The sequence below is a fragment of the Gopherus evgoodei genome, chromosome 6 (assembly GCF_007399415.2).
Source record: "Gopherus evgoodei ecotype Sinaloan lineage chromosome 6, rGopEvg1_v1.p, whole genome shotgun sequence".
Lineage (NCBI taxonomy): Eukaryota > Metazoa > Chordata > Testudines > Testudinidae > Gopherus > Gopherus evgoodei.
This window is the reverse complement of record NC_044327.1, coordinates 137,553,292-137,567,363: the sequence shown is the minus strand read 5'-3', so window position 1 is coordinate 137,567,363 and position 14,072 is coordinate 137,553,292. Positions and strand designations below refer to the sequence as shown.

Genomic DNA, 14,072 nt, shown 5'->3' with positions numbered 1-14,072 from the left:
CAATCACTCAGACAGACAAGTTTGTTTACATTTACGGGAGATAATGCTGCCCCCTTCTTATTTACAGTGTCACCAGAAAGTGAGAACAGGTATTCACATGACACTGTTGTAGCCAACTGTGACGGTTTGGATCACAGAAACCCCTTTGGGGCTGCCAACTGATGTGCCAAGACTACTTCCACCCCTGCTTTCCCTGCTAGCTTGGAACTCCAGCACCCTGTCTTGTTGAGCTAGACCCTCCAGTCTGCTCCAACACAGACCCAGGGTCTGAACCACGAGCCCCAAAGCTGCAGACTTAATTGAAAGCAGCTTAAGAAGTGTTCCTGCCTTTAACGCTCAGATGCCCAACTCCAATGGGGTCCAAACCCAAAATAAATCCATTTTACCCTGTATAAAGCTTATACACAGTAAACTCATAAATTGTTCGCCCTCTATAATACTGATAGAGAGATTAATATTAATACATACTCTGGTTTAATTAATAAGTTAAAAAGTGATTTTATTAAATACAGAAAGGATTTAAGTGGTTCCAAGTAGTAACAGACAAAACAAAGTGAATTACCAAACAAAATAAAATAAAACACGCAAATCTAAGCCTAATACAGTAAGAAAGCTGAATACAGATAAAATCTCACCCTGAGAGATGTTTCAATAAGCTTCTATCACAGACTGGACGCCTTTCTAGTCTGGGCACAATCCTTTCCCCTAGTACTGCCCTTGTTCCAGCTCTGGTGGTAGCTAGGGGATTTCTCATGATTGCAGACCCCTTAGTTCTATTCCACCCCCTTATATAGATTTGACTCAAGGCAGGAATCTTTTGCCTCTCGTGGTCTCCACCCCTTCTAAATGGAAAAGCACCAGGTTAAAGATGGATTCCAGTTCAGGTGACATGATCACATGTCACTGTAAGACTTCATTACCCACTTGCCAGTGCACACACATACAGGAAGACTTATCAGTAAAACAGAGCCATCTACAGACATTTGTCCTGGTTAATGGGAGCCATCGAGATTCCAAACCACCATTAATGGCCAATACTTTGCATAATTACAATAGGCCCTCAGAGTTATATTTCATATTTCTAGTTTCAGGTTCAAGAGTGATACATTTATACAAATAGAATGGCCACACTCAGTAAAGATTATAAGCTTTGTAATGATACCTTACAAGAGACCTTTTGCATGAAGCATTTTTAGTTACATTATATTCACACTCAGCATACTTTCATAAAATCATATAGAGTGCAACTGTGATGCAGTAGGGACTGTCTATGTGGGGAATGGGAGAGCAGGGGAGGACTTTAGGGGATGGACAATGCCAGGGCCTGTAACCTGAGCTAGGTAAGGGAGGGGAAAGGTCAACACCTTTGCCCGGGAAGGGGACAAAGGAAGGGAGTGGCAGGAGGGAAGCAGTTTGAGTTTGGGCTTGGGGCTGTGTGGGCGGAATTCAGGGTATCCTAGCTAGGATCCAAGCACCCTGAAAGCCCAGAAGGACTCGATGGAGGGGTCCTGACTGTGCCTGCAAGCCCTGCTGTAACCTGTGTTCCTGTTGTCCAATAAACCTTCTGTTTTACTGGCTGGCTGAGAACCACTGTGAGTCCCAGGAAGAGGGGTGCAGGGCCGGACTCCCCCACACTCCGTGACAACTGGTGGTAGCGGTGGGATATACTGCACCCCGTGGACGGCGCTTCCTGTAGTAAGTGACTGGGGAGCAGTAAAACAAAGGGATGATTAACCCCTGGGAGTGTGTGCAAGAAGAGCTGGTGCACTAGGGGTCCCCCTGGAAACCGTGGGGAGCGGCAAGCACCCCAGCCTGCGAGTGCCCAGCAGGAAGATGTATGCCAAGCTGCGCAAGTGTGACCTGCTGGAGCTGTGCAAGCAGAGGGGGCTGCGCTCGGGGAGGCTCAGCAAGGACCAGCTGATTGCCCAGCTGGAGCAGGGAGACCGCATGAATGAACGGAGCCCTGTCTCTGAGGGAAGCAGCCGGGCAGATGCAGCACAGGCACCAGTGTCTGTCCCCGCTGGGCTTCCCGAGATCCCCCCTTCCTAGGCCTAGGGGAAGGGCGAGGAGGAGCCCAGTGTAAACCGAGGGCACCGTGACACCCCCGGCCAGCAGGGGATCCTCCCGGCGAATCTCACCCCCCAGCAGGGGATCCTCCCGACGACGCTCACCCCCCAGCAGGGGATCCTCCCGGCGACGCTCGGCATCCGTGGAGCGGATGCGGCTGGAATATGAAAGGGAGCTGAGACGGGAGGAGCTCGAGTTAAAGAGGCAAGAGCTGGAGGAGAAGGCGAAACAGCGTAAACATGAGCTGGACCTGGCCTAGCTGAGGAGAAGTGAGGCCCCGGCTGCGGTGAGTGAGGGGGGACCCAAGCCTACAAAGAGCTTTGATAAGCACTTGCTGCCCCGGCGTAAGGAGGGGGAGGACATAGATACCTTCCTGACGGCCTTTGAGAAGGCCTGCGAGCTGCACGGGGTTGACCCTGCAGACAGGATCGCAGTTCTCACCCTCTTACTGGACTCCACAGCCGTGGAGGTGTACAACCGACTGAAAGGGGCGGAGGCAGGGGACTACAAACTGTTCAAACAGGCCTTGCTCCGCGAGTTTGGGCTGACTCCTGAGATGTACCGGAAAAGTTCCGGAGCCAGCGTAAAACCCGTGAGGTCACATACCTACAACTGGTCAACCGGGCGCAGGGGTATGCCCGCAAGTGGACAGCTGGGGCCCAAACTAAAGAGGACCTGCTTGACCTATTCATACTGGAGCACCTGTACAAGCAGTGCCCGTCCGACTTGAGGCTGTGGTTGATGGACCAGAAGCCGGAGAACCCACAGCACGCAGGCCAGCTGGCCGACCAATTTGTGGACAGTCGGGCAGGGGATGGCAGGGAGGAGTCTCGAAGGAGCAGGCCTGCCTCAACGCAGAGAGAGAGTCATCATGGGACCTCCCAAAGGGGGCCTATGGAGAACCCCCCCAAAAGGGGAACATCCAGCGTCAGGTCCCTGGGACCCACGAGACATGGGCTGCTATCGCTGTGGCCAATGAGGCCACATACGGGCCCAGTGCCCCAAGCTCAGGGACAGACCAAGCAGACTCAACCCGCAGAGGGTGGACTGGGTAAAAACCCAATCGGAGGAGGGGCTACATTCCCAGGAAAGGGGGGCTGGCAACATACCACCTGTGGATGCTCCAGGCTCCGGGTTTTTGGTTTACCGGGTGGGCGGGGGGCTGCCCCTCCGGAAAGAGTGCATTGTTTCCCTGGAGGTAGATGGAAGGAAGATCACTGGGTACTGGGACACGGGCGCAGAGGTGGCCTCAGATCAGATGGTGCCCGACACCTACCTGACCCTGATGGGCGTGGGCGGGACCCCATTCAAGGTGCCCGTGGCAAGGGTACACCTGAAATGGGGGGCCAAGGAGGGCCCCAAGGATGTGGGGGTACACCGATATTTGCCTACTGACATGTTAATGGGAGGGGACCTCGAGGACTGGCCTAGTAACACCCAGAGTGCCCTGGTCGTGACTCGTAGTCAGAGTCGGCAAAGGGCACTGCACCCTGACAATGGGGAAGGTACTCGACCCGAGGTGCAGGACCCAAACCCAGGGAGCGGGGAACGCCCAGGGGCATGGTTCAGAGAGGCTGCGACCTCAGACCCAGCCAGCAAGAGAGAGCCGGTCCCCATCCCTGTCCCAGCTGCTGAGTTCCAGGCCGAGTTGCAGAAAGATCCCTCCTTGCGGAAGCCCAGGGACCGGGCTGACCTTAGTGCGGTACAGACCATGAGGAGAGGTTACAAGGAGAGGTTCCTGTGGGAGAAGGGGTTCCTGTACCGAGAATGGGCTCCCCCAGGGGAAATAGAGTCATGGGGGATCAGGAGGCAGCTGGTGGTTCCCCAGAAGTTTCGCCACAAGCTGCTGTACCTGGCCCATAACATCTCTCTCGCAGGGCACCAGGGAATCCGGCGCACCAGGCAGAGGCTGCTACAGAACTTTTACTGGCCTGGGGTCTTTACCCATGTCCGACAGTACTGCCAATCCTGTGACCCCTGCCAGAGGGTGGGGAAGGCCCGGGACAAGGGGAAAGCGGCTTTGAGGCCTTTACCCATCATAGAAGAACCTTTCCAGAAGGTGGCCATGGACATAGTGGGACCCCTCAGCAAGACGACCCAGTTGGGGAAGAAATACATCCTGGTGGTGGTGGATTTTGCCACTCGCTACCCCGAGGCGGTGGCCTTGTCCTCTATCGAAGCAGACACAGTGGCAGATGCGCTGCTGACAATTTTCAGCCGGGTGGGGTTCCCCAAGGAGGTCTTAACGGACCAGGGGTCCAACTTCATGTCGGCCCTGCTCTGGTCCTTATGGCAGAAATGTGGGGTCCAGCACAACTGGGCCTCAGTGTATCACCCCCAGTCCAACGGGCTGCTGGAAAGGTTCAGTGGGACGCTGAAGATGATGCTAAAAACATTTATGAACCAGCACCCGCAGGATTGGGACAAGTACTTACCTCACCTGCTGTTCGCGTACAGGGAGGTACCCCAGGAATCTACCAAGTTTTCACCTTTCGAACTGTTGTATGGAAGGCGGGTAAGGGGGCCCCTAGACCTGATGAGGGACGAATGGGAGGGGAAGGCCACTCCTGAGGGAGAGTCAGTGGTGGAGTATGTCCTGACCTTCCGGGAAAGACTGGTCGAGCTCATGGGCCTGGCCAGGGAGAATCTAGCCCGAGCCCAGAGGAGGCAGAAGGTCTGGTATGACCGCACGGCACGGGCCCGTGCCTTCGCCACCGGGGATCAGGTGATGGTTCTCATCCCCGTGAGGAGAAACAAACTCCAGGCCGCCTGGGAAGGGCTCTTCAAGGTTATCAAGCAACTGAATGAGGTAAACTATGTAGTGGAGCTGTCAAACCGGGCACATCATCGTCGGGTGTACCATGTGAACATGATGAAACCATATTATGACGGGGAATGTGGTGTTGGCCGTGTGTGGACATTGGGAGGGGCAGGGAGATGACCCCTTAGTGGATCTATTCCCTGGGACAAAAGCTGGTTCCCCCCTGGAGGCGATTCCCCTCTCTGATCAACTGACCCCGGGCCAGCACGCTGAGATCACGGGGGTGCTGCATCTATACCGACAGCTGTTTTCTAACCAGCCTGGACGCACTAATTTGACTGTCCACCAGGTGGAGACCGGGTCACATCCCCCTATAAGATGCTCCCCTTTTCGGGTCACTGGGAAAACTGCCCAGGACCTAGAAAGAGAGGTCAGGGACATGCTGGCTTTGGGGGTGATCCAGCCGTCTTCCAGCCCTTGGGCCTCGCCAGTGGTGCTGGTCCCCAAGAAGGATGGGTCAATCCGGTTCTGTGTGGACTATCGAAAGCTCAATGCCATCACCGTATCTGATGCCTACCCCATGCCCAGGCCTGACAAGCTTCTAGACAAGCTGGGAGGTGCTCGGTACCTCACCACTATGGATCTTACCAAGGGCTACTGGCAAATGCCGCTGGACGCAGATGCCAGGCTGAAATCGGCCTTTATCACCCCTCTGGGGCTCTACGAGTTTCTGACCCTGCCCTTCAGCCTCAAGGGAGCACCGGCCACCTTCCAGCACCTGGTGGATCAGCTACTGAGGGGATGGAGAGTTTTGCCATGGCGTATATTGACGACATCTGCGTCTTCAGCCAGACCTGGGAGGACCACATGTCCCAGGTTAAACAAGTCCTGGACCGACTCCGAAAGGCTGGGTTAACAGTAAAGGCTGAGAAGTGCAAGGTGGGGATGGCTGAAGTATCTTACCTGGGCCATCGGGTGGGGAGCGGCTGCCTGAAGCCGGAACCAGCCAAGATGGAGGTGATCAGAGACTGGCCTGCTCCCCAAACCAAAAAGCAGGTCCAGGCCTTTATTGGGGTGGCGGGGTACTATCGAAGGTTCGTGCCCCACTTTAGTGCCATAGCCGGCCCCATCACTGAACTGTGAAAAAGGGGAAGCCAGACAAGGTGATCTGGACTGAGCAGTGCCAGGAGGCTTTCCGGGCGCTGAAGGAGGCTCTGGTTAGTGGCCCAGTTCTGGCAAACCCAGATTTTGACAAACCCTTTATGGTGTTCACCGATGCCTCAGACACGGGACTGGGGGCGGTGTTAATGCAGGAGGATGAAAAGGGGGAGAGACACCCCATCGTGTACCTGAGTAAGAAGCTGCCACCCCGGGAACAAAGCTACGCGGCCATCGAGAAGGAATGCCTGGCCATGGTGTGGGCCCTTAAGAAGCTAGAGCCATATCTCTTTGGGCGACACTTCACCGTGTACACCGACCACTCTCCCCTGACCTGGCTGCACCAGATGAAAGGAGCCAACGCCAAACTCCTGAGGTGGAGCCTGCTCCTGCAGGACTATGACATGGACGTGGTCCATGTGAAGGGAAGTGCCAACCTGACAGCGGATGCGTTGTCCCAGAGAGGGGGCCCTGAACTTCCCCAGGTCACTGGGCAGAGTGACCCTGCTCAGTTCAGTCTCGAAGAGGGGAGAGATGTGATGCAGTAGGGACTGTCTGTGTGGGGAGTGGGAGAGCAGGGGAGGACTTTAGGGGATGGACAATGCCAGGGCCTGTAACCTGAGCTAGGTAAGGGAGGGGAAAGGTCAACACCTTTGCCCGGGAAGGGGACAAAGGAAGGGAGTGGCAGGAGGGAAGCAGTTTGAGTTTGGGCTTGGGGCTGTGTGGGCGGAATTCAGGGTATCCTAGCTAGGATCCAAGCACCCTGAAAGCCCAGAAGGACTCGATGGAGGGGTCCTGACTGTGCCTGCAAGCCTTTCTGTAACCTGTGTTCCTGTTGTCCAATAAACCTTCTGTTTTACTGGCTGGCTATCTTTAGAAATTTCACATTTGTGTCTTCTTTGCATTTTGTCAGATTTGCAGTGAAAGTATTCCTAAAATGAACAACCTGTGCTGGGTCATCATCCGAGACTGCTATAACATGAATTTATGGCAGAATGTGGGTAAAACAGAGCAGTAGACATGCAGTTTTCCCCCAAGGAGTTCAGTCACAAATGTAATTAACACATTATTTTTTTAACGAGCATCATCAGCGTGGAAGCATGTCTTCTGGAATGATGGCCGAAGCATATGAATCTTTAGCACATCCGGAGTGTAAATGTCTTGCAACACTAGCTACAACAGTGCCATGCAAAAGCCTGATCTCACTTTCAGGTGACGTACTTAAGAAGCGGGCAGCATTATCTCCCATAAATGTAAACAAACTTGTTTCTCTTCGCGATTGGCTGAACAAGAAGTGGGACTGAGTTGACTTGTAGGCTCTAAAGTTTAACATTGATTTGTTTTTGAGTGCAGTTATATAACAGAAAAAACTACATTTGAAGTTGCACTTTCATGACAGAGATTGCACTACAGTACTTGTAGGAGGTGAATTGAAAAATACACCTCTATCCTGATATAATGCAGTTTTTGGGAGCCAAAAAATCTCACTGTCTTATAGGTGAGGCCACGTTATATTGGATTTGGTCCGGTTCGGCGTGCCGGACTGCATTGGCTACCCTAGTGGTGATTTAAAGGGCCTGGTGCGCCAGCTGCTGTGGGGAGCCCCTCTGGCTGCAGGGCTCGGACGGGGATTTTAAGGGCTCAGGGCTCCCTGCAGCGGCCGGAGACTCTGTCCCTTTAAATCACTGCCTGAGCCCAGCTGCCGGAGCTCCAGCGGTGATTTAAAAGGCCCGGGGCTCCCCGCTGCTTTACCGCGTTAGATCAGGTCATGTTATATCGCAGTAGAGGTGTGCTACTTTTGTTTATCATTTTTAAGTGCATATATTTATAATAAAAAATAATATAAAGTGAGCACTATACATTTTGTATTCTGTGTTGTAATTGAAATCGATATTTGAAAATGTAGAAAAACATCAAAAACATTCTAGTCACATCTCTAATGCACATGATGCTGCTGAGAAAGGCCTGGAGAGGTTCTGGGACCCAGAGCAGTGACTGTGTCTGGTTCTGTAGGGGTGAGAGCCGCTGCAGACATTACATGATTGAGATGCAGCCCAATGCACGCTACGTGATCCTGGGGGAGGACCGAGCTCACACCTCGCTCACCGCGCTGGTCAAGTACCATCGAACTGTGGGAATCCAGCCCTTCATGGAGACGTTGACTGTGCCCTGTGAGCAGGTAGGTGTTGGGGACTCCAGTTGTGACTTATGGGCAAAGGGTGGGAGGGCTCAGACTGTACCCTCTGAGCTAATGGAGTTGTCCCGATGATAATATTGCTTTGTGTTCCCATAGGAAATGTCCAGTACTTTATCAGCTGGTCAGGCAGCCCGGACCACTCCTACCTTTATTCACTAGGGAGCTCTAGCAGCTAGGCCAGTGGTTCTCGATCCATGGCCCAGTCAGCACACAGCTGCAGCCCACATGACATCCTAAAGGCCATACAGGTAGTATATATATTGTGTGCCTGTGGCCCACACAAAACAGAGAGAGCTGCATATGTGGCTCATAATGGTAAATAAGTTGAGAACCGCAAAGCTAGGCACAGCAATACAAGTTAGTATTTTGGTGGGGAAGAGGGATGCTCTGATTGCATCCCTGGCCATCCCAGGGCATCTCTACAAGCTGCACATTATGTCTCTGCCCCCCCAGTTACCATCCTGGGGAGCGGCTCTCACAGCTCCATTGCATCCCAAGCCCCTCATTGATGTTCTGGAGGCAGGGGCTCTCCTGGGGGTGTCCTGGGGACTGCTGCATCTGGGCATTTTACTTCCGGCTGCTGACTTGGAGACTCCTGCAGCTAGCTGTGGATCTCTGTGTTCTGAATTCTGCCCTTTTTCCTTCAGAAAGGTGATGGGGACTGTGATTATGAGGCGTTGAAATTCCACACCCTGGCCCCATGCCCAGCAAATGGGGAGAAGCAGCCTCAGAAGGAACAGGCTGATCTTAATGGGGCACCTGCTGTCAGTCACATCCAGCATGCAGGAGCAACTGCTGTTCTCAAGGACGTGCGGTTCATGAAATCAAAGAAATGCCAAGAGCAGCAGCTGAGCCCAGGCGAGGAGGGGGCGGAGCCGAGCCCATGTGAGGCTGGGGTGGCCAGACGGGCCATTCCTCGCCTCTACCCCTCCATACGATTGGCAATGTGGGAAATCCAGCAGGTAAGAAGTCCAGCAGGTTCCATCCATCCACCCTGTATCCATTGGTCACCGCAGCAAACACTGTCTGTCCAGAGTGTCTGCAGGTGAGTTAGAAGCTCTTTGCCTGGGGACCAAGTGGGGAAGAGGTCTCCTCCCTGTTGCAGGTTTTCCAGGCTTCTCATTTTCCATGCCCTGTGGTTATGTGGCCTCTGGATCAAGGGTGTATTCACTGGGAACTATAAGGTTTCAGACTTCCTCACTCCTGGAGAGCAGATGGTGTGAGAGCATCTGGGCATGAATAGCACAGGGCCCTGCAGGGCGTTGGCGGGGAGATCCCCAGTGTGGGATGGCAGAGAGGCTTGTGTGTGTGTGATGGGGCAGGGGGGCTGACATTGTGCCTCTACTTTGCCCTGCAGTTTTCTTCCCACCCCTCAAATGGCTCCTATGCCATGCTGAAGCCCCAGAACTGAAGGCAGCAGGGCCCACAGCAAGAGTGACATGGTAAGAGTGGGGCAGGTGGTAGATGCAGCTTCCCTAGGGAAGTCAGAGGAACAGAGGAGCCATTTCATCTCATTGTACCTGTGGCTGCTTGGAGAGTCTCCCTGGACCAGCACCTACACAGATTTGGGAGTGGAGAGTAAAATGGGAGAGCAGCTGCCAGCAGAAGCTAGAGGGGCTTCTGGGAGCCTGCACCATATGGAGATCAGGGAGGGGAAGAAAGCTGCATTTTCAGCATAGGCTTTTGTTTCAGTGGCACTGGGGTGCGCAGAGTGCTTCAGAGACAATAACCATGTCCTGCCCTGAGGAGTTCAGTCTGTTAAAAGCCACAACATATGGCAACAACTGGGTGTGGGGAGTAGGAAAGAATGAGAGTTACGGCAAGTTAATCTGCGCTCTGCTTTGTTCAGCTGCATGTACAGCTTGTGGGTCTGAGGGGCAGGAGCAGATAGTGCCAGTGGGGAGGCACTGAGCAGATAGTGCCAGTGGGGAGGCACTGAGCAGGTAGCATTGGGGTGCAGCAGGGGTAGTGAGGAGAGAGAAAAGCAAGGGGCAGAGCTGTGCAGGTGAGGTAGAAGAGTGGGACTTGATGTGGGAGGAAAGAGCAGCCAATGATGGGGTTTGAGCAATGCTGACGTAGTCTAAGCAGCAGGAGAGGGAGGGTATTTTAGCTGTAGAATGTGAGATGGATTAGAGAGGGCATGGGGAGGGCAGAGAGGGCACTGGGGAGGAGGTGACCTCTGATACAAGATGGCCAGACAGGAAGGCTGTTCCAGGGGTTAAGAGCTGCGGCAGAGTGGCAGGATTGGAGGGAAGCATAGAGGAGAAAAGCAGTGCTGGAGAAAAGGCAAGATTCTGGAAGCAAAGCCTTTGAACAAGGATGGTGAGTGGCCACTGGCTCCTCTAACGAATGCAAGTGTGTGAACTTGAAATCCAAGGTTCCTGAGACTTTTGGGAGCTGAAACTCAGAAGGTAAGACTGAATTAACAGCAGCTCAGGCCAATGTTCGCTGCCTCCACAGAGTCACAGCTGGTTCTCTAGGAGTGGTGGGGACAGTCTTCTCTGCTTGATTCAGAATGGTAACCGTGTTAGTCTGTATCAGCAAAAACAACAAGGAGCCCTTATGGCACCTTAGAGAGTGTCAGTCTATGATGCTAGCTGTGGTGCTGTGGGATTCATAGGCTGTAAGGCCAGAAGGGACTATTAGATCATCTGGGATGACCTCCTGTACAGAAGAGGTCAGAGAATTTTAAGCAGCTACTCCTGTATTGGGCCCAATAACTATGTTTGACTAATGCATATCTAGTGGATGTACAGGCAGTGGGTGAGCGCCATGCCCCACCTGGCTGGTGAGAGCCAGTGGAGAGGTGTTGATGTCACTGTTGTGAATCATTGACAGTCATCTCCTAAGAGAGGGCAAGGAGCTGGCTTCTCTCAGCAAGTTAGACCTTGCTGCAGAAACCATCCCTTGGCACAGTCAGTCTGCCTAGCCATGTCCCAAATCTCCCCTGTTGGGGCAAGATTGTTGAGGCGGTTGTGGTAAAGCATCTCCAGCAATATCTGGATTGTTCAGGTCTCTGACTCCCATCAGGTCCGTGTCAACCTGGTGATGGATGAGCGTCAGGTGTCCGAGTTGATTCTGTCTGCTGCCTATGACAGCGCTGGCCACAAGGCTTTGCGGATCTGTCTGAAGCTCCTAGCGAGAGTTTCCAAGGTGTTGGAGTGGCTCTGCTCCATTCTTTTGAGAGATTGCTTATCTTCCCCAAGGCAGGGGTCCTATCTTGTCATCCTGTGACATACCAGGATACAATCCAGACCAGTGAGTAGCTGTGTCACCTCTGCCCAGTAACCTGGGATGCCCGTTACAGTGCTCTGCTGCTGTAGCCCCTAGCATGGACTGCTCACAGCCTCCAGCCTGTAAGTCACTCCCAGCCACATCTATGTGTGCGCCAACCAGCCAGCCACACCTTGGCTCTTACCAGCCTTAAAGTCACCACAGGGTGATTCCAATACACTCCCACTCCCAGATTTTCCCCCAGACACGTATGTTCTGTATTGCCCAGCCCTGGATAGTACGAATAGATTCAGTCTGTTATTCCTGTAAGGGAATAATATGCAAACAACTTGCCACCCCAAATGGGGTTACCCAGACACTTCAACCTGAACACATTACATTAGATAAAACAATAGAACAAGTTTATTAACTGCAAAGAGAGATTTTAAGTGAGTGCAAGTAATAAGGCATAAAAATCAGAAGTGATTGCAAGAAAAATAAATATAAATATAAAACGCTTACTGGTGCCTAACTTAACAAACTACATTAGATTCACAGCAAAGTTTTCTCACCACATGCTTTCAATAGTCTTACTAACCAAACTCTGTAGGTCTAGACCCCTCCCCCAGTCCAGTGGCTGCGTTCTTTGCCTCTTCAGGTACAGTGAATGTGACAGACGGAGAGATAAGGTTGCCTTGACATGTTTGTCCCTTGTTTTTACGGTTCCAGGCTCCCTCTTGGAAAAACATTTCCAGCTGAGAACCAGGAGCCAAAGAGTCTACATGGAAGGATGTTCCTTGCTGTTTTTTTCATCTGTTTGAACATCCTTTGTCTTCCCTTCCTGCTTGATGACTCTGCTTACAGCTTAAATGCATATTAAGCAAAACCAACTTCTGTGTAGGCAGGGCTGTGGAGTTTGGAACATGTGTTGTTAACACCGTACAAGGGAATCTTATAACATCATAGACAGTGTTGCAACACATATTTTACCAGAACAATACTAGCCAGCAAATTATGAGTTTTCAAACAGTACTTTATGAAGCATACTTTGTACCGTGATTATTACAGGAGTGTTTAGGATGTGAGTACAGGGGTATATTCTGTCACACTGCTATTGTTCAATGTATATATGGGATCATCAGAGAGATGTGAGGAAGTGCATGTTGCAGCGACCACAGGCTGAGGACTCCCAGCTCTGTATTTCCATCTCTCCCAGCCCCAACATAGGGGAGTGATTTACCCAGTGTCTGCAGAAAACTAGATTATCGACCAGGGCAGCTTCTGCAACTCCGCACAGGAGAGACTGAGATTACAAGGAAGGCAGCTAGAAGGTGTGGTAGAGAGTATGTTGGCTCCTGGATTAACAGGATTCCTCCATCACTTCCTAAACTTGTAACCTGAGGTCTTTTTGGATCCCCAGTTGCTCTAGATTTTTAGCGGCAGCAGCAGTGAGCACTTGCCAAAGAGATTGCATCTGATTCCTTTGGGATACAGAGATCTCTCCAGGTATTTGTGACATCAAGGTTGAATCACTGCAATGGGCTCTACATGGGGCTGCAACTCCGGTCCTCCAGAAACTGCAGCTACTTAAATAGTGTTCCCCACAGATCACAGTTCTGCCTGTGCTCCAGGACCTGCACTGGTCCCAGTTGCCCTCCATGGACAGGTTTTTCATGGTTTAGGTCTCAAGAGGCACCTCTCTCCCCATGGATACTGCAGCAGCTGAGATCATGCACAGTTCTGAAGCTATATAGGAGGAGGTGAGGAGGAGCTCCTGGACTTTGGAACATTCTTCCTGTCCCCAGGCCTTGAGTCTGGATTTCGTGATGTTCAGTCTGTGGTATAAGACCCATCCACTCTCCTTGGCTTTTCTATGTGTGTATTGAATGGTGGAGATCTGTTGGCAACTGGGAGGCTCTTCAGGAGTTCTTGTGAAGATTTCCGTTCTGTGGTTGATTGCTGTGCTTTGTGTCTTGCACCTGTAGTCAGATGTACTTGAAACATAACTACCATGCAATCTGCATTCTGGGTACTTCACAGACCTTTGTTAGCTCATAGTGTGAGAATCACAGAGCCCTCTCTGCCTTCCCCACCTTCCCTTTACATTCTCCCCTGAGACTTGTTTCCCTGCCTCTTACAGATAAACCTGGCTCAGACCACGTCCTCCTCTAGTGCCACAGGCCCTGCATCGTCTCGTAGAAGCACCTGGGGAGATGGCAGCCTCTTCCACATGCACAGAGCTGTACCCTATGGACAAGACACTGGGAGAGAATAACTTTCTGCAGCTTTTTGTCGTGCTCTGCCACGGGGAGCTGCTATGTGGGCCAGTCTCTGATTCTGGCAGGAGGAGGTGATGGCATGACCAAGAGCTGGGGTCATTGTGCAAATCTGTATGGAAATCTTGGTGATTTTTCTAATATAGCTGGAGAATGACTGCCGTGTACTTTGTGTAGTTAGATGTTTGGCTGCGTGTATGTTCTCCCTGTGTGCTGTCCCAGCTCTGTGCAGACAGCTGGCACAGCAGATCTCAAGCAAACTGCCCAATGACCACAAGATCCGTTAAGGTGCGAAGGCACCCGGCCAGGTTTATTGTCGACAAAGCACAGTAATAGCACCTGGCAGATTCTATGAGGATACTAGGACATGTATGCCTGTGATAAGGGATGCAGTTCAGTG

At 52.1% G+C, this 14,072-nt stretch overlaps 1 protein-coding gene across 3 annotated transcripts in view; it reads left to right on the top strand.

The window, feature by feature from the left end:
* Nucleotides 1–13,831, top strand: part of LOC115653881 (unconventional myosin-VIIa-like) — a 131,920-nt gene extending 118,089 nt beyond the window's left edge. For 2 of the 3 annotated variants that reach the window (XM_030567619.1, XM_030567621.1), the window contains 3 exons: nt 8,000–8,165; nt 8,831–9,145; nt 13,537–13,831. In XM_030567619.1, coding sequence (XP_030423479.1) covers nt 8,000–8,165; nt 8,831–9,145; nt 13,537–13,671 — 616 coding nt within the window. In that variant the 3' untranslated portion in view covers nt 13,672–13,831. Of the gene's footprint in view, nt 1–7,999; nt 8,166–8,830; nt 9,146–9,540; nt 9,626–13,536 lie in introns of all 3 variants that reach the window. The other variant, XM_030567620.1, reaches the window with a different exon arrangement.
* The last annotated feature ends 241 nt before the right edge of the window (nt 13,832–14,072 follow it).